Genomic DNA, 20,437 nt, shown 5'->3' with positions numbered 1-20,437 from the left:
AGAGGCTTTGTAAAGAGGTCTGCTAACTGATATTCTGAAGTGACATATGGCAGATCAATTATCCCGTGTAGATATTCCTCTCTGACGTAGTGACAATCCATTTCGATGTGTTTGGTGCGTTCGTGGAATGTTCTGTTACTGGCAATGTAGATCGCACTTTTGTTGTCACAACACATTTGTGAAGCCTTTGTTGCTCAACTCCCATGTCAGCAAGCAGTCGTCAGAGCCAAACTACTTCCATGGTCGTGGTTGCCATAGCTCTGTATTCAGCTTCGGTGGATGAGAGAGATACCTTCTGCTGCTTTTTACACCTCCACGAGATTAATGATTCTCCTAAAAAGACACAAAAGCCAGTGGTTGAGTGTCTGTTATTGGGATCACCTCCCCAATCAGCATCAGTATATGCAATTAAATCAAGAGAAGAGGAGGAAGATAAGAAAAGTCCTCGTGAAAGAGAGGACTTGATGTATCTGATAATACACATGACTGCTCCCATATGAACAGAAGTAGGAGCATGTTGAAATTGACTTGCTGTATGAACAGCATGTGCTATATCTGGTCTGGTAATGGATAGATAGGAAAGTGCCCCGACAAGCTGTCTGTAAGGAGTAGGGTCTGCAAGAAGTTCTCCATCATCAATCTTCATTTTAACATTAACAACTTCTGGAGTGTCAACTTTCTTATCATCAGTAATACCAGACCTGAAAACAATATCAAAAGCAAATTTAGTCTGAGATAATAAATATCCTCTAGGAGAATAAGCAACTTCAATGCCTAAAAAATATCTCAACAAGCCCAAATCAGTCATTTCAAAATGAGATTTAAGAAGTGTTTTGATTGTTTCAACTCCCTGTTTATCGCTTCCGGTGATGATCATATCATCCACATAAAGAAGAAGCACAATGATTCCTGCATCAGAATTCTTAATAAACAAAGCAGTGTCAGTTAAACAGAATTGAAAACCAATATCAATCATAACACGACTAAACCTATCATACCAAGCTTTTGGTGCTTGTTTAAGTCCATAAAGAGCTTTTTCTAAGCGAAGGACTTTACCCTTAGGAATACTTAGACCAGGAGGGGGTTCTATATATACTTCTTCAACTAGCTTTCCATTTAAAAAAGCATTTTTGACATCCATTTGAAAAATAGACCATTTTTTGATAGAAGCTAAGGCAATTAAGGTTCGGACAGTAGTCATACGAGCCACCGGAGCAAAGGTTTCTTCATAATCAATCCCATATTCTTGGGCATAACCTTTGGCTACTAAACGGGCTTTATATCTTTCAAGAGTACCATCACTCTTGGTTTTAATTTTATAAACCCATCGACATCCTATAGTTTTCTTCCCTGGAGGAAGATCTTGAATATTCCATGTAGAAGCCTTTTCAAGTGCATCTAATTCAACTTTCATGGCTTCTATCCATTTGATATCATTTTTTGCTTGAAAATATGTGGATGGTTCTTCATATGAGTGAATTAATGCAATAACTGCCCTATATGTGGGTGAGAAAGACTCGTATGATACAAACTTTTCTGGAGGCCTCGAGATTCGGGATGATTGTCTAGTTGGAATGTTAAAATATTTCTCAAGTGCACATGGAGTATTAGACTCTTGTCGCCTGGAATATTGAATACTAGTATCTCTATGAACTTCTTCATTTTCAACATTAAGATCAATAATTCTTGGATCATCATCAAAGTTACAATCAAGGTCATATTCATCAGATGTTGATGTTAGATCTAGCAAAAAGGAGTACTCAGTGACGTCTTTTAATTTTCTAAAATCAAAGAAGCTCTCCTTTTCAAGAAAGGAAACATTTCTAGACACATATAGTTTATTATTTTTGAAGTCAAAACATCTATAACCTTTCTGGTTTTCAGCATATCCTAAAAAGGCACAGGGAATCGCACGAGGGGAAAGTTTATCATTTTTGTCAGTAAATATGAAACATTTGCACCCAAATATTCTTAATCTAGAGTAGTCTGGAGAAATGTTCATAAGTTTTTCAATGGGAGTGATATTTTGTAACGAAGAAGATGGCATCCTATTAATGAGATAGGTGGCAGTTAAGGCAGCTTCTGCCCAAAAGTCTTTAGGGACTTGATTTGCTATTAATAAAGTTCTAGTGGTTTCTATAATATGACGATGTTTTCGTTCTGCCAGTCCATTTTGTTGAGGTGTATAAGGACAAGATCTTTGATGTGTGATGCCATGCAATTTAAGATAATTTTGAAAATCTGTGGATAAAAACTCTCCCCCTGAATCTGTGCGAAAAATAGTAATATCATTTTGAAATTTGTTTTTAACCATATTATGAAAAGTTTGAAAGTATGAAAATACTTCAGACTTATTTTTGAGAAAGTACATCCACGTATGTCGGGAGAAATCATCGACAAAAATAACATAGTAAACAAATCCTCCTTTAGAAATTACTGGTGCAGGACCCCAAACATCCGAGTGTATTAATTCAAGTGGTCTTGAAGAGAAAAAGGTTCTGTTCTGAAATGGTAATCTTTTCATTTTGCCGAGAATACAATCTTTACAATCAAATGATTCAGAGTTACAAAATTTCCCTAGATTTGGAAAATGTTGGATTTTGGCTATATGTGGGTGACCAAGTCTCTTATGCCACAGTTCCAACTCTATTTTTTGAATATTATAACAAAAAGCTTTCTTCGGCATTTCCAAAAAATCCATGTAATAGAGTCCTCCTTCTCTATGGCCTTCCCCAATCAGCTTGCCTGACTGGCGATCCTGTACCCAACAACCATGAGAAGAAAAAGAAATATTACACCCATAATCAGAAATTTGAGATACAGATAAAAGATTTAAATTTAATTTGGGAACATGTCTAATTTCTGGAATAAAAAAATTTTTTGTTTTATAAATTTTTTCAAAATCTCCTATTCCTTCTATTTCAAGAGAAGTCCCATCAGCAGTAAAGACCTTTGACACACTTGTTTTATTTTTAACACATTTGGATAGACTTTGATTATTTGGGGTCATATGAAAAGATGCACCAGAGTCAAGAAGCCAAGAAATTTTACCTAAATCAGAAAAAGATGAGGCTGCTGCGCCGGTTGAAGCTTCAGATGAGGAAGAGGCACCTTTGATGAGAGGCTGAAGGATCTCCATTAGTTGGGCCAGGGAAACTGGTGCATCCTGATCTTTAGGCTCCGATCCAGCAATTGCAGCTCTTTTTTCTCTCAGCTCCTTAAGTTTGGGACATTGTGGCCTGTAGTGTCCCGGTTCATGACAGTGATGACAAATAACTTTCTTCTTATCATAGTCACCATTTTGTCGGTTAAAGTGAGGAGGCCTATATGATCGAACATGATTCCCTGGTCTAGACGGCTAAAACGGAATCATCTTCAATTTTTAAAGAACCTTTCCGGAGGCGATTTTCTTCCATTGTTAACTCTTCAATAGTTTCCACAATAGAAGGAATTTTTCCCCGGTGAAGTAGGGCCGATTTAGTGGTTTCAAATTCCGGCCTTAATTTAGTGATAAACTGGTAAAAATGTTCAACATCGAGTTGTTTCTGACGAAGCTCGATGTCTTCGGCACAATGCCACTTTGGTTCTAAAAGGGAAAGTTCTTCCCAAAGTTCGGACAACCCATTGTAATATTCACGAATAGTTTTGTCTCCTTGTGTCATCATTCGAACTTTTTCTTGGAGGTTGCACATGTGTGCAATATCTTTAAGGGAATACATATTCTTAAGGTATTCCCATGCCTTATCGGCATGATCAAATTTGGCAAGACTTGAGCATTTTTTAATGTCAACGCTATTGATAAGCCATGACATTATCTTCGCATGAGATATTCTCCATTCTTTCCATTTCTTCTCGTATGAGGCAATAGCCTTGATTTTCTCTTCTTCCGATAGAGGGACGTCTTTATCTCCCTCCTTTTTAGTAAGAGATAGCTTAGGTTCCGAATCAGAACCATCCACAATCCCCCATAAGCCTTTTCCCCATATATGGTGCTTCATGATTGAAGCCCATGTTACATAGTTCGTATCGCTTAGTTTCATAGGCATGATGGTGACTTTATCATTGTCATCCATCGATTACAAGGAGAGAAAGAATAGGGATAGAAGAGAAACAAGAAGGAAAATGAGAAAGAAAGAAAAAAAAAAACAATACAACAAGATGTGAAATCTTCTCCAATGAAGTGATAAAACACTTCTCTTCAAGTGGCGAACACTTTTGCAAACGGGCACGGAAACCGAGGCAGCTTTTCCTCAAGATTTAGTACTTCCGCGGCTTTGATACCATGAAATGAAATGGGGATCTTCGAAACACGAGCTTTGATTAACAAGAGCAAGTGTCAAGAATGACACTAAAGCATAACCCTTAAAAAGGGTATAACTGGAAACAAAATAAAAATAAAAATGTATTCTTTATTGATATGAAAAACCAATTGCTTAAGAAGCATTGGAGTGAAATACAAGAGGGGTTGCACCCCTTTATATACACAGCTGAAAGAGGACTCAATAGAGCTGTTGGGCACAGTCCAACAGCTCTATTTAGAGCTGTTGGAATGTGTCAGTCCAACAGCTCTATTAAGAGCTGTTGGACTGTGTCAGTCCAACAGCTCTATTGCTAGTCAAGTCTGGACAAGACTTGACTAGCAACAGTCATTCTAGTTCAAACTGAACTAGATGACATAAAGACAAAAAATAAAAATAAAGGAAAAAAAATACAGAAAAGAAAGAAATTAAAAATGTATTTATATATATAATAATATAATATTATTATATATACATATATGTACAGTTTTACATTTTAACAGCAATGTCTACACATCTTAGGCTTTCTAATGAGTCCACGTAACGAGTGTTGGGCCAGTGACTCCCAAACCAGACGGCTTTAGGGCACCAGGTGTAGAACACCCCTCGAGCTTACTTGCTCGAACCCACTAGGCCACAAGTGTTGACTAGACAAAGAAGTTTGACCGTCCCAATTGCCCTGTTTGTGTGAGCGCAAGCAATTTGCATTGTGCATGAACCCAGCTACTAAGGAACAACTACGAAATTCAAGACAAACTACACATGTGCTCTATTCTGATTATCACTTTATATTTTCACTGCTTATTTTTTCACAAAATAACTGTGCATATTCATTCATGCAATTCAAAACAAACTCTAATAATCATATCCTATCTTTTCTTTGAAATCCACCTAAATAACCACTCTTTCGAGATTGAATTCAGATTTTTTTTTCACGTAGGGCTTAAAAATCCTCTAAATTGTAAGATCATGTAAAAACATTCATATAATGCTGAAACTTATTTCTCAAAAGCCTAACTTCATGAGTTTTTACCAAAAATAGATATATGGAGAAAAAAACTATATGCTTATGCAATCCTAAGCTATGCATAAATAAATAAAGTTTCCACTATTTTTGGTATTTGATTATAATTTACATTGAGGAATTGAATAATAAAATAAAGAAAGAAAAGAGAAAAAATAAAGTCTTGAACTTTCTTGCAAAATCAGCAAACATGTTAGTAGAAATATGTAGGCTTTTCGAGATTTATCCAACAATATCTGAAATTTGAGGGATATTATCCAAAATAAGCCTTTTCCCATGCATTCATAAAACAAAATTTCTAAATAATCTAAATAAAATACATGATTTAATAAACTATAAAACAAAACTTATTATAAAATAAATTTCCGAATTGAAGGTAAAAAGACCAAAATACCCCTAAAAATTTAGACTAATTGCAAAAACAGTATTAAAAACTAGGGTTTTAGAAACGATTTTTAAAGTATGTCTAATACAAAAACTAGACAAGTTCAAATTGACACCAAATCGGGTGGAGAGCACCCTGACATCATCAGGAACATGAACAATCTTTAAAACTACAAAAACTACTTACAAAAATAATAATATAAACGAGAAAAGGTCGAATTTGCCCGTATTTCTGCAGAACAGGATTTTACAGAAAACTGGTTCTTTGAAATCAGCAAAATAAAATATCAATTGACCTCCTAAAATCTTGAAAATTGACATGAAGACTCCTAAAAACCCTAGAGACAGCATGCAATCAAAAAATAAATTTAATAAATGCTCAGGGAAAAGCTATTAAATTAACAAGTAGAAACAGGCTGCAGAACGAGATATTTTGTACCTGTCACAATTTTGGGTCAAAATAAAATAGTAAACAGTCATAAAAAGTTACCAAATTTTTCAGAAATAGATTAGACACGACAACGAAGAAATCCCTTTTTACGGATATGAAAAATCATCTTCGGTTAGGGAGATATGACTCCGACAAGTTGACCCTGATTATGAACAACGGCCTGACGGTGTAGAAAAACAGGTTCTGTTTTTTTGGCTAAAATAAAATAGCAAACAGACATAAAAAATTACCAGATTCATCAGGAATAAACTAGACATGCAGACGAAGAAGTCACTTTTTACGAATCTGACAAATCATCTCCGGTTAGGGAGATATGACTCCGACAAGTTGAACCAGGCTGCGAATAGCGATCAAACGATGCAAAAAACAGGTTTCGACTTTTATTTTTGAGAACGGGTCAAAATATGCCAAAAAATAATGAAACTTGGCCAGATTCACGTAAGCATATGGATTTATATCTCATAAAAAATTCAACTCAAAACGATAAAAATAAGTATATAAAATAATGATGCTAACACGAGGGCCAAAATCAAGATTTTGAGCATGACTGATAAACAAGATTAAACCTAATCTAAACATGCATAAAAAAAGAAAAAGATGAAATATTCTTGATTCTGTATGGATGCAAACAATAATGCAAACCTAGATCTATGATGCACATAAATAATAAAAGAAAAATAATGAAGCATGGGATTTATTTTGCTATAGCTGATTGGAAGGAGGGACTCGGTTTATGAGAAACCGAGTTCCAGCCTTCTCATGACTATGAAAAAAAGAAAAAAATGCAACAATAATAGTAATAACAGTAAAAGAAAATAAAAAGAGAGGGAGAGAAGTTACCTGTGGTTCCTCCTTCGCTGCAATCGAAAACGAAGAAAAAAGGAGGGCGACACTTAGGGAAGGAGGAAAATAAAAGAAATCAAGAAGAAGAGCGAGCTAGAGGAGAGAGAGTTGGGCTTGCTTCATTCATGCTGGACGCCCCCCCTTGAATTCTATTTATAAGAAAAATCAGAAGAGGATAGGGATTCTAGGGGGTCCCATATTTGCTTAATTAATTAGCAACTAATTAGCAAAATTAGGGAAAATCAATTTTCTCAAAAGAGTCCACATTTGGTTTTATTTTTGACTTTTTCTTTTTTAATCTAATTAAAATACCTAACAAAAAAGGGATTAGAACTCTCTAGATGTGGCACCATTTGAGTGGGGTCCACATTTGATTTTAAAACAAATAATAAAAGGTTAAAATCAAGAGGGGATAAAATTAAAAGATAAAAAATCAAAACAAAGTCCTAAATCAACTAGTTGTTTGAAATAATAAAATGAAAAGAATGATCTAGAGGTGATGCCGCCTAGGTGGGTCCCATCTGATGTGGATTGGATCTTAAGATCCATTTTGAAATTCGAATCTAACAAAAATCCAAATCAAAATCCAATCTGGATCTAGATCTGGTACACATTGTTTTTATGAAAAAGGCATTTCAAAATATCAAATGTAAAACACTGGGTTTTGATTAAAATATAAAGATCAATTTTGAACCCAGGTTTGAAATTGGAAGAAAGTTTTGAATTCGGATTTGGATCCGAAGTTTCAAATGATAAATGGATCTGGATCTCAGACAATAAGTATGATCCATGCTTGAAAATGATGGACAGATCCTGGATGAAAGATAAGACATTAAAAATGGATCCTGAATAGTAAAAGGGTAAGCTAGATCCTGGATCAAGGATGAGCTTGCAGAAGCGGATCCCGAATCAAGATAATATGGTGGAAATGGATCCTGGATATTAAATAAGAGTTGAAGAATGGATCATGAAATGATAAATAATTGATAAGTGGACCCTGGATATCTAATGTAGAGATCCGGGTCTGAGGACAAAATAGACCCTGGAAATAGATAACAAAGCAGATTGTATAAAAAGATCTAGGTCCAGAATAGAGAATGAATATTGGACATCAGATCCAGTATTGGATCCGATCAGGTATCCAATGTCCAAATTGAAACATAGATTGAATCTCAGATATAGATAGAGTATCAAATACTAGAATTGATCTGAGTCCAGATTAGAAATTATCCTGGCTTAGAAATTGACTTAACTGCCCCTCTAAATAAAAATGACCAAGATGATTTTGCCCTGTAGGGTGAAAGAGTGATACTTGGAAAGTAAGGTTTAAACTGGCTTGACTTGGGTTCTAAGGTTTCTGAACTCAAGTGAACTAATCTTGAGCTTAAACAAACTAAATCTTAGCTAGGCTAACTAGGTTTAGTTCAATTCTAGCTGAAATTAACTGAATCGAGCTAAAAATGAAGTCCAATAATATGAAAAAACGAGTTTGAACTGAAATTGGACCACTTGAACTCCTGATAAGCTCAAGTTAAATACAGAGGAATAGGCTCTACTAAGAATGACCAACTCTGAGACAATTGGATTGAATTTAAGCTAAAAATGAGCTCATTTTTCATGAAATAAACCAAATTTAACTAAAATGAACAGGGTTTACTCGTCGTGAGCTCAGGGGAGCAAGAAATGATTGATATTCTCGCTCTTCTGAGCTTAAAATGAGCTTGGTTGGACCTAACTGACAAGGATCTAGGGTTATCTAGGGATAAAATGTTTATTTTTCTGGTAAAATGGGGTGAAATGACACCTAAACTGGAATAGACCTAGGAGCTAGACTCCTATACTGTACTAAAAAGGTTGACATCTATGAAGGGGGCGTTCAGAAATGAACCTGGAAAATTTGGGGTGTTTATACTCGTTTACTGCTTCATATATTCTCTTGTTCTCTGCATGTTCCAAATCTTGTTCTACAATTCGTATATCTTAGAACATAAAACACAACAATATAAATCGGGCAATACCCCTACAATTCCTGCGTACTTACATTTGTTGGAACTGCGTGTCTGTTACGCATCTTTCTTGTGTTTACCATTTTTGTCGAAACAAAGGTCTGTTATCCCGAATCGACCTTTTATTGAGTCCTGTTTGGACTCATCAGTCATCATCGTCAACTTCCGCGCGTGGAGATCCGGTTGGATCACGGGTTGTGGGTCGGCTTCATTGCCGACCCCGCCATCACCTTGAGGTCCCCCCTGCCCGCCGGGGAGTACACCCAGCTTCGGCGTTGCGGTAAGGGACCACCCATGGGTTTCAAACCTGTGACATCACGTCAACTTGGTGACATCACCATCACCAACAAACCTTCCTCGTGCCTGTGTTATGTTTCCTTAACATCACTTTGAGAATCTTACTCAAATTGAAAGCAATGATAGTTCAGTACAGGCATAGCATGATCCTATTCTGATCTGTTACACATTCTTGAGTCTAAACTTTAGTAAAATGATACATCTGGTGTCTGAGATTCTTGGCTCATCTTGACTTGGTGATCATGAGGTCATTTCATTGAGAGTTCTGTATCTCTCCGGCAGCTGATGGATATTCATATCAAATATAAGCTATTTCTTGTATTGGAAATTAAAATCGTGGTAGATTCCTGCACCTTCCATTCTTAATTGGCTGGTGTGAATATAAAGTAAGAAATATGTAATGGAAGCCCAAGGTGCACTCCGGCCTTTAGCTAGAGGCCATATTCATCAGCAAGTCTATCAGCAAGCTTTCCTGCACTCCAATTTGCTCAATGTGATCAACTTAATGAGTCACTGTGGACTACCTAATGCAGCATCATTTGACATTTTACATCCACAGTACTTTTATATGTTAGTTGTCTCATGCCCAATTTGTGCATATCTGCAGATAGCCTATCCTTCAAGTGCAGAAGGGCTTGGTGAGCAACTTCTCAAGGTCCAAGACAACATCCCCATTTGTGCCTCCATTATTGGCCAGCGCCTTGCTCTCTACTCATTAGAAGCTGGCCGTGAGTGGATATCAGTCAAGGTCCAAACCCTGGTTGAGCGTCGGGACCTGCTCCGCGATGCTTTATCACCACTAGGTGAGGATGCTGTCAAAGGTGGAGAGGGTGCCATTTACTTGTGGGCAAAGCTTCCTGACCACTTGTCTGATGATTTCTCTGTTGTTCACTGGCTCGCTAAACGGCATGGCGTAGTCGTGATTCCTGGGAGTGCAAGCGGTGGTCCAGGATATATCCGAGTATCCTTTGGAGGGTTGAAAGAAGAAGACTGTATTGCTGCTGCTGGTAGGCTAAGGAAGGGGATAGAAGAGCTTGTGAGCCATGGAATGGTCATAGAGTGACAGGAAGTGAGGACAATGGGCCAACATTTTGCAGTGACTGTGATCTCTTCCTGTTAAAAGGATTGGTTGGCTGATGAAAGGAAAAGTGTGGCCTTCTTGAATTGTGCCGTATGTGCTTCATAGCTCCAACTGGTGGTGGCAGAAGTTTTCTTTTTATAAATTAGAGGAAGAAATGAAATCAATTAATTTGCACATCACAAATTTTTTTTTAACTATATGATGCCAAAATATCCTTGTTATCAGACTTGTAAAATAAAAATTATGCAAAGAACTTGCCGAGTTGAGAAATGATCAACTTGGCTGGGTTTTGATAGACAACGCATTACTTAGTTGAAGTCAATCACTCTTGGTTATATCAATTCTGGCTAATATTGTTGCTTGCTGTTGACTCATTTAGCTCAAGAGCAGCCTTGTGACCCTGTTTAGGTGAAGTGGTTTTTGGACATGGGCAACCAGGAAAGTAACTTGCCAAGTCATTATGGTTTTCCCATTGTTTGTATACAACTTAATTTACCTTAACTCATCTTCAATCGTGGAGTTGTTAATTTCATTTTGACCCCTAATTGGTCCCACCTTATACTGTCAAACCCCGAGAATTGAACCGGCACCACAGTGCTGCTTCATGCCTGTCCTGGGTTTTATCTTAGGAAGAATCAAACTCGTGAGATCTGGGGCCTCTGGACACCCAACACTCACCCTAACCAACTGGGCGACCCTGCAGGTGCGATCTTGTCAAATTGTTGTTATTGATAGAAATGTTGCAGTTAATTCGCTTGGTTATGTTTCATATAAAATGAATCTAGCCTTGTATAGAAAATTCAGGTAAGTTGGAATGCATATGACTGGATGACAAGGGGAGAGTTGCAGTTGATTCACTTGGTTATGTTTCATATTGAATGAATCTAGCCTTGTATAGAAAATTCAGGTAAGTTGGAATGCATATGACTGGATGACAAGGGGAGAGTCTAGGTAAGACTTGGTTGGAAGAGCTTGCTTCTCTGTCTTGACATTCATTGTGACCTAAACAGGTCTCGGATGTGAGCCTTTGAGGCCTTGCAAGTGGCTGGTCTAGAATGGTTAGTTAGAATGAAAAATGACCATGTTGTACAACAAAATGACACTTTTCCCTAAATGCTTTACAATTTTTTAAATTTGCTCAATGTCTAATGTGTTGGGCTTTAAAAGGATCATTTTAATCTTTACATAAAGTTTGTGTGATATATCAGTATGCTCTTCATGCATTGTAAACTCTCACTAAAATGTATATTTATACGTTCTTTTTTGCAGACTTCAAGAAGTTTGTATAACCATATTTGCAAACTTCTTGTAATTGAAACCTAGAAAGTTTACAAATATTTCACTAAATTCTCATATATAGTACGAAGTTTGCGTAACCATATATGTGAAATTCTTGTAACTTAAACTTGTGGAAACTTCATAAATATTTAACTAAATTTGAATGTATAGTATGAAGTTTGCATAACCAAATCTATGAATTTTTTGTAATTGAAATCTAGAAACTTTGCAAATATTTCATCAAATTTTCATATATAGTATAAAATTTGCAAAGAATCGTGAGAATCTCATTCAAGTAATTGATCTTTAAAGATATTCACAAATAATGGGCAATCAACACAAATTTTTGGAATGCGAATTTTCTAACATTTGCATGCTTGTTGAATAGTCATTTTTATTCATTTTATTTTTTGTGTTTTTAATATGCATATGCGTGTTGTAATGCTGTAAAAAATTTTCTGTAGTGTGTCTAATATGCATATACGTATTGTAATGTTTTAAAAAAATTATGTAGTTTTTTCAATATGAAAATATGTGTTCTAAGGCTGTTAAAAAAAATTCTATAGTAATTCAATTATGCATATAGGTGTTCAAATGTCGTAAATTTTTTTTTATAGTGATTTAACATGCAAATATGTGTTCGAAGGTTGTCAAATTTTTTTTTAGTGATTCAATCATGCAAATATGTGTTCTAAGGCTGGAAAAAAATTGTAGTGATTCAATTATGCATCTATGTTTTCTAAGGCTGGCAAAAAAAAATCTGTAGTAATTCAATTATGCATATAGGTGTTCTAATGCTGTAAAATTTTTTATAGCTATTCAACATGAAAATATGTGCTCTAAGGTTGTCAAAAAAATTCTATTGTGATTTAATCATGAAAATATGCATTCTAAGGCTGTAAAAAAAAATTAGTGATTTAATCATACATATATATGTTCTAAGCCTGTCAATTTTTTTTTTTAGTAATTTAATTATGTATATAGGTGAACGTTTTAATGCTGTAAATTTTTTTTATAGTATTTCAACATGCAAATATGTGTTCTAAGGTTGTCAAAAAAAATGTAGTGATTGAATCATGCATATATGTGTTCTAAGCCTGTCAAAAAATTTATGCAGTGACTCAATCATGCAAATATTTGTTCTAAGGCTGTTAAAAAATTTTTGTAGTGATTCAATCATGCTTATATGTATCCTATTGCTGTCAAAAAAATTCTATAGTGTTTCAATGCATAGATATGTGTTCTATGCTATAATTTTTTTTTGTGTGTTTTAGTATGCATATATGAGTTTTATTGCTGTCAAAAATTTTTTCCATAGTGTTTCAATACACGTATGTGAGTTTCATAGTGTTTCAATACACTTATGTGAGTTCTATTGCTGTAAAAAAATAAAATTCCATAGTGTTTCTATGCATAAAATGTGTTCTATGCTCTAAAAAAATTATGTAGTATTTCAATATGCATATATGAGTTTTAGTGTTGTCAATTTTTTTTTTCACAGTGTTTCAATACACTTATATGTATTGTAATATCGTGTATTTTCATACTTAGTCATTTTATGAGATTTTCAAAAATTTGGCTAAGTCTAGGAGAAAAATCGTTTGAGCATCAATTTTAGATCGATGCTTTTAAGTCTGGGCTTGGCCCAGGTGTCATCGACAAGGTCTAAACAAGCCAATCGAAACGTGAGAACAAGTTTTGTTTTCGACCTTTAAATTCAAGCAAATTTTGAATGAAATTCAAGTTATTTTCGAGTGAAATTCAAAATTTGATATTTATGTAATATGTCATTGGATGCGTCTCAAAATTCTGAGCGCAACGATGTTTTACTTTTCTAAATTTGGGCTATGGTTGGCCTAGAAATTGTATTTTTTCAAAAATTGAGCAGTTTGTTGATATGGATTCAGAGTTGGATCCGATGGATATGATCCGAATTATTATGGATTTGGATCTTATTTAAGACCTACTTTAATCTGGATTTAGTCCAGATCTATTTTTGTTTTGGGTATGGGTTTAGATTTTGGATCAGGATCCAAATCCAAATCCAATGTCCAAAGTTTTTACAAGCTTTAAATTTAGTTAGGGGCTTTAAATTGAAGTTAATTAAGTATAAAAAGTCTTCCTAGTCAATTTGACTATTTTTGGAAGCTTTTAAATAATTAATAAATAATAAATATAAAAAACAATTATTTAATTATTTAATTTTTATTAATTCCGAGTTTGAAATTAGGGCTGATTAGGGCTTGCTAAGATGGGTCCTCATACTTACCTATAAAGAGCTACTAAGAGGGTTTAAGGACTCTCAAAAATTTTTTTTTTTTGAAAGTTTTAGAAAAGTCAAAAAAATTTAAGTTTGGAAATTTTGAAAAGAAGGAAGGTGAGAGAGGGTCCCAAGGGGGAAACCCTCCCTCTCCAGCCCATCTAAAGAGGGTTGGAGAAGGGGCCTCTCCCTCACTTTATAAAAAAAAAATTAAAGAAAAGGGGAAAGAAAGAAAGAGGGAGAAAGAGATGAGAAAAAGGAAAAGGAAAAGAAAAAGAAAAAGAAAAAGAAAAAGAAAAAGAAAAAGAAAGGGGGATTCAACCTTCTCCAGCCTTAAAATCCACATTCCACCATCGTTTTCTTTATCTTAGATTCATGGTATGGGTGTTCTCTTTTGATTCAGATGAGAAAAAGAGCCAAAATAAGTTTTAGGCAATATTTTTTTGAAGAAAACCATGGATTTTATTTTAGTTTCACCATTCTGATTCATGGGAATCAATGTATGCATGGTTAGAATACATATTTTTGATTCCTACATTAGATTATATGCATATTTATGTATTTATGTATATATATATATATATATACATATGTGGAACGCATGTATTTACATATATATTTGGATAGATCTGTCCCATATGTTTAGCGGGCAGATCTGGACAGATTTGGCCATCGCGATGATGGGCAGATCTGGACAGATATGAACCTTTGTCTATTTTGTCCATCCTGAACAGATCTGTCCATCCTGGACAGATTTGTCCGCTGGACAAGTGGACAATTCTGGGAAGGTGGACAAGGGATTGCAGTGCTTGAAATTTTGAATATGTACATGCGCTGAATTTATATATATATATATATATATATAGATTTGAAAAAAAAAGAAACAGAGGGGAAAATATGATCCTCCTTGCATAAATCTTGAAATATATGATTTTGGGTACACAGGTATAGGTAGATGCAGATTTATCTTTTCCCCAAGTGAGATTTTTTTTTATGCATGCTGTCCTATTATCATACATGGATTTTGTCAAGGGATGCATCTTAAGATTTTATCTTCAGGTGTATTTATCCAATGTTTTGTTGGTTTTAATATTAGTCCATATATATATATAGGGGTGTGTGTGGGGATTGCCTAGGTGAAAATCTGGTTTGGACCAGATCTGTTCCAAACCAGATGTTACCGCAAATTTCAATATGCTGTCCCTACAGGCTTGATTGTGTTAGTTTTGTTACGCTGGAAATTAGTAGGTGATAGGCCTTATAAAGTGATAGTAGAACTCAGTCCAATCAGGGTCTGTTCTACCTGTACATGAGTGCAGTACCCTGCTGTTGCCCATGGCAACATGCTATAAATTGGCAGGCTGAGGTCTGCACGATCCCCAATTGCTGGTTTAGAGCATAACTATGACTATCACCAGGAACTCTGCAATTGAGTAAGGGAAACAAATAATAATTTTATGTAGCTGGGCAGGGCCGAGTCCCTGCCAGCATGATGGTGGGCTCAGCCTTTCTGGTAGTAAATCTTTGTGCCAAGCTATTCCAGCCAATTGTCGGTTGGGCAGTTATTAAGACAGAAGCCCAACCGACTGTTGGCTGGGCAGTTGGGCAGATTAAAAAAAATGATACAAATAAATAAATTTGTATGAGCACTGCACCTTATGCTTGATTATTGTTGATTCCAGACCTTTTGGGTATCTTGAATAATAATAGTTTGGGGTTTGCATAATCCACAACTTACCCTACTATACACGTCCTCTTGTGCTGGGACGTTGCAGATTCAAAGATATAATGAGTTGAACATAGTTGTGGATTTATGTATTTTGGTAACATTCTCGGGTTGTGCTAGATTATAAAAAAAAAATTGTTAAAGAATTTCAAAGTGGAGGCTATTGTCATGATTTTGGATTAACTAAAATATACTCAAATTTGTTAGTTCATGTTTACTGTTGATATCATGAAGCTTCATTTGAATTCAGTTATGCATGTAAAATTCCATAATCTGCTATTTGTATTAGACTTGGCTTTTCGCATGCAAAAGAACTTGTTACACTATGTTGAATCAAAGTATTAATACAAGGTTGCTTTTTGGTGCATGTGCATACATTAAATGGATGTGTTTTGGCATGTGTATAATGGCATGAGTGTGCATATGTTAAATTGAAATGATTCATAAATGAAAGCATGCATTTGACATGGATATCAGTATTGAATGAAAGCATGCATTTAACCTAGATATGTGTAAACTCATGCATATGCATATGAATATTATTGTCTCATGCACACTTATAAATATGAGATTGACATGTTATTGCATGAAATGATTTTATGAGTGTTCACATGTTTAGTTAAGTTAATTCATGAATAAAAGTATGCCTTAGCTCTCATGTATACTGGAATTGGTTCATGAATGAAAGTACGCATTGGTCATGATCATGTGAACCCATACATTCAAAAAATGAATGTGTGCATTTGAATACTATTGTTTCCTACACATCTATGAAAATTGCATGTATGAGTGTGCATTGATAAGCATGTGAAAGGAATGCATAGTGGCATGTGATTGATGATTTTTGCATATGAATGCATCGATGATCAAAATGGATCATCCTAGGTTGTGTGAGCCTTGAGCATGTGTTGCTCTTGTTGTAGTTGTTATATACATTATAAAAATCAAATATGATATTATTGTCTTATTGCACTATTCTATGTTGCCATGAGTTGTGGTCCCGTAAAGAGCTTCACATGTTGATTTGCAAGCTTATGTCATTGATTTTGCATGTTGAATTGCAAATTAAAAGAGATGAATTAATAACAAGATAAAAAAATTAAAGAACAATGTAATCTGCGTTTCCTTGATGTCCCTTCTAGAGTGTGAGAATTTTGGATATTGTGGTTTTGGAGAAACCGTGAGGATACTAAAACTCTGTGTGCGTTGTTACCCCTGAACCCGATATTGAGGTTCTTATTCTGACCATGGTTTTAGAGAGAATCTGCCACTTTGCTTGGAGGTGGTGTGTAGACATAACTGTTGTTTTGGTATACCAAGAAAAGTGGTACTTGTTGATGCTGATGTCCCTGGTGTCCCGACATTAGATGCTGATTTCTAATGTTCCAATAAATGGTCTTGTTTTCTGATATCGGTCGATGGCTAACTTTGGAACCCAGTACTAAAATACTTGTGTGCTAAGTTACCCTGTAAACCCTACTTGACCTAAAAAATTCTTACCCGTTTTGAGTATCCGCGGGCAATGGTAATTAAAAAGAGGATCTTAAACTGTGTACATTTAATAAAGACGTGCATATAAAAAGAAAATTCTGATAAAAGATAATAATTTATTCATGCATTGCACTGAATCATGCATATTCTTGCTATGCATTAGATCATGCATATTTACTTGTTTCCTTAACTGTGATATATTGAAGAATGCATAATGTTGTTCCTTAATGCATGCTAAATATCTTTAATGCTTAAACTGTGATCCCTGTTGTTATTTAAATGTTCGCTCATGCCTAATAATTGTTCCCTATTGCATGAATGATTAATTGAATTATAAATGTATTATTTTTATGTCTCTTAAAATATTGGCTGAATCTTATTTATGTTTGTTCTTATTTGATTCATTAGAGGAACCTGTACACAGATTTCTTTAGATTCTGATACCCTACTTTTGGTATTTTTTGCAGCCTCAGATGCCTAGTGGGGAGGACTTGCTTTTGAGAAGAGTCACGAGGGGACTACACGACTACATGGCAGATTCTTGGGATGGTGTGACTCTTTCTTTACCTTTAATTAATTATGTCTCAGACTCTCTATATTTGAATAAATAAAGTTTGGTTTGTTTTGGTTTGGTATGAAAGATGAGTATAAGATCCCTTGTGGTGGTGGTGGTGTTTAACTGTAAGGCGTCTCTGAAAATGTTTCCACACTTGTATAAAAAAAAATTGCCACTTTTTCACGGGTATGAAATGTGGTCGTTACATATATTCTATTGCTGTAAAAAAAATTTGTAGTGTTTCAATGCATATATATGTGTTCTATGCTGTCAATTTTTTTTAGTGTTTCAATACATAGAGATGTGTTTTATGTTGTAATTTTTTTTTAGTGTTTTAATATACATATATAAGTTTTATTGCTATAAAAAAACCTTTTCATAGTGGTTCAATACACTTATATGAGTTCCATGCTGTCAAAAAAGAAATCTCTAGTGTTACAATATGCATATGTGAGTTATATTATTTAAAAAAAAATTTATAGTGTTTTAATGCATAGATATGTATTCTATGTTCTCAAATTTTTTTTTAGTGTTTAAATATGCATATGTGAGTTATGTTGTTGTCAACAAAATTTTCTATCATGTTTCAATACACTTTTATGAGTTCTATTACTGTAAAAAAATTTCTGTAGTGTTTCAATACATAAATATGTATTCTATGCTGTAAAAAAAAATTTGTAGTGTTTCAATATGCATATATGAGTTCTATTGATGTCAAAATTTTTTCTATAGTGTTTCAATACACTTATACTTGTTCTATTGCTCTCAAAATTTTTTGTAGTTTTTAATAAATAGATGTGTTCTATGCTGTAAAAAAAAATTTACAGATATGATTCCAAATGCTGACATGTATGTTGATGTATGAAAAAAAAATATTTATGATGCCTAATGCTGACCTGTATATTGATACATTGAAAGAAAATAATATAGGTACAAATATATATATATATACTTCAGCTATGAATCACATGGTTGTCCTATATGTTGAATATATATATATATATATACTTCAGCTATGAATCACATGGCTGTTCGTTGATCTAGGAAGCTGGTTGTTTAGCCATATACATAGGCCCTAGTAGTTATGTATGATGTTTGGGACTCGTAAATTTGAGATTTACGAATGCTCCCAATTTCTTTTCCGATAGTGTGGATCTCGGGAAATTATTTTTCCAAGTAAGAGCTTACTGTTTGGTGCAGTAAGGGCTCATTGACAGTGAAATGAGGTGTTTACACTAGCCTCGAGAGATGAATTATCTCTTAAATTAGAAATTTCAGTGTGTCTTGTTGGGCAAGGCTATGAGTACCTGAAGGGTACTTTAAAAAACTAAAAATTTAATAATAGGTTTTAATTTAATATAAATAAGATACACAGACCATGGTTACACCCTGAAAGATGGGGTAACTTGTCACCTTGAGAGCAAGCTTGCACCGACCCCGTGGGATTCTACTAAGTTGCCAATGGACTACTTTTCAGCTAGCGGTGACATATTTTTGTTGTGGGCCCCGCTTTGGTCACTAGGGAGGACTCCTTTAGTGGAGGCCCAACTACGTACGCTCGCAGTAGTGCAATATGACTTTTTCCAAGGAAATGAACTCCTTGACGAAGGATTTTGGACTTTTGTCCTCGTAAACCGAGTTCTTGTTGGGTTTAAAACAAAATATCTAAATTACTCATAGTTGAATATACACCCACATGTAGATTGGCAAGCCTATAGCGACCCAAGGCAGTGGTGCCCTCGTGGAGATAATAATGTTATTGAAACTTAAGTTAATTGTTGTGAGCATTGGTAGATAGCAAAATATGAATTTAAATGAAAAAAAATATGCATGCATTTATGTTCTGCATAGTTGTTTAAGTCAGCTCTCAAGTTAGAGATCTTGTCAAGTCAAATCCCATAGGGAGTCGGGGTTTGTGACTCATGGTTAACCTTGGACTTAGTTTGTAAAACCTGTAAAATTTTGAGATTATAAATAAATAAAGAGATTATCTTTATTTCAAAGTTAGAAATGTATTTCTATCTTTTAGATGTCAATTATGGGTATATATTTTACATGCTTAAATTATTCTTTTCTGATAAAAAAGGGTAAAATAGTCATTTCAAAAATTATTCAGACAAAACACTATTAAAATATTTAATTTATAATAAAAAGTATTTATTCTAGAGTCATAAACACATCTTAGTGTTTATGAGGTGTTTTGAACTTAACTAGATACATTTTGATGGTTTTTGAAATTTTTTCTTAAAAAGGGTACTTTGGTTATTTTAACCAAATAGCACTTTTTAATTCGTCAAAAGGTTTAATAAATTATTGTTAAAATAAATATCTTGGAAGGGTTTTAGAAGTCCTAAATATATTTCAAAGTTTTAAAATGAAATTAAGATTTTTATGGAAACTGGTTTTACAAGTGGGTTCAGACCCAAACAGATCAACTCAAATTAGGTTTTATGTTTTTTTTAAATACATAATATCACATTTAACTCTAATTTGAATGTTTAGACAATTTTGTATATATATAGTAATGCTAATAATAATCTTAGTTAGGTTAGTTTTGATATTTTTTATATATAGGACTTAGAATTTATTGTAGGGTTTTGGGCCTATTTGAATCCAAAACGGTTCCAAATAAGACCGATTGAAGCTAAATGAGAGTTGGGTGGGGCCCACTAGGGCACTTGACCCCCTCTTTTTTAATCCCAATGAAAACCCTCTTTTTTTATCTCTTCTATTTTTTTTCTT

At 34.5% G+C, this 20,437-nt stretch overlaps 1 protein-coding gene across 5 annotated transcripts in view; it reads left to right on the top strand.

Annotated features, from left to right (window-relative positions):
* Positions 1-17,905, top strand: part of LOC149829967 (aromatic aminotransferase ISS1-like) — a 165,424-nt gene extending 147,519 nt beyond the window's left edge. For 4 of the 5 annotated variants that reach the window (XM_090016192.1, XM_090016191.1, XM_090016190.1 and 1 more), the window contains one exon: positions 9,911-10,725. In XM_090016192.1, coding sequence (XP_089872318.1) covers positions 9,911-10,366 — 456 coding nt within the window. In that variant the 3' untranslated portion in view covers positions 10,367-10,725. Of the gene's footprint in view, positions 1-9,910; positions 10,726-17,606 lie in introns of those variants that run through there. The other variant, XM_090016194.1, reaches the window with a different exon arrangement.
* Positions 17,906-20,437: the final 2,532 nt, after the last annotated feature.

Source organism: Nuphar pumila, chromosome 8 (assembly GCF_984573655.1).
Source record: "Nuphar pumila chromosome 8, dmNupPumi1.hap1.1, whole genome shotgun sequence".
In the NCBI taxonomy this organism is placed as follows: domain Eukaryota; kingdom Viridiplantae; phylum Streptophyta; class Magnoliopsida; order Nymphaeales; family Nymphaeaceae; genus Nuphar; species Nuphar pumila.
The sequence above is the reverse complement of the archived record's forward strand: the minus strand, read 5'-3'. Positions and strand labels throughout refer to the sequence as shown.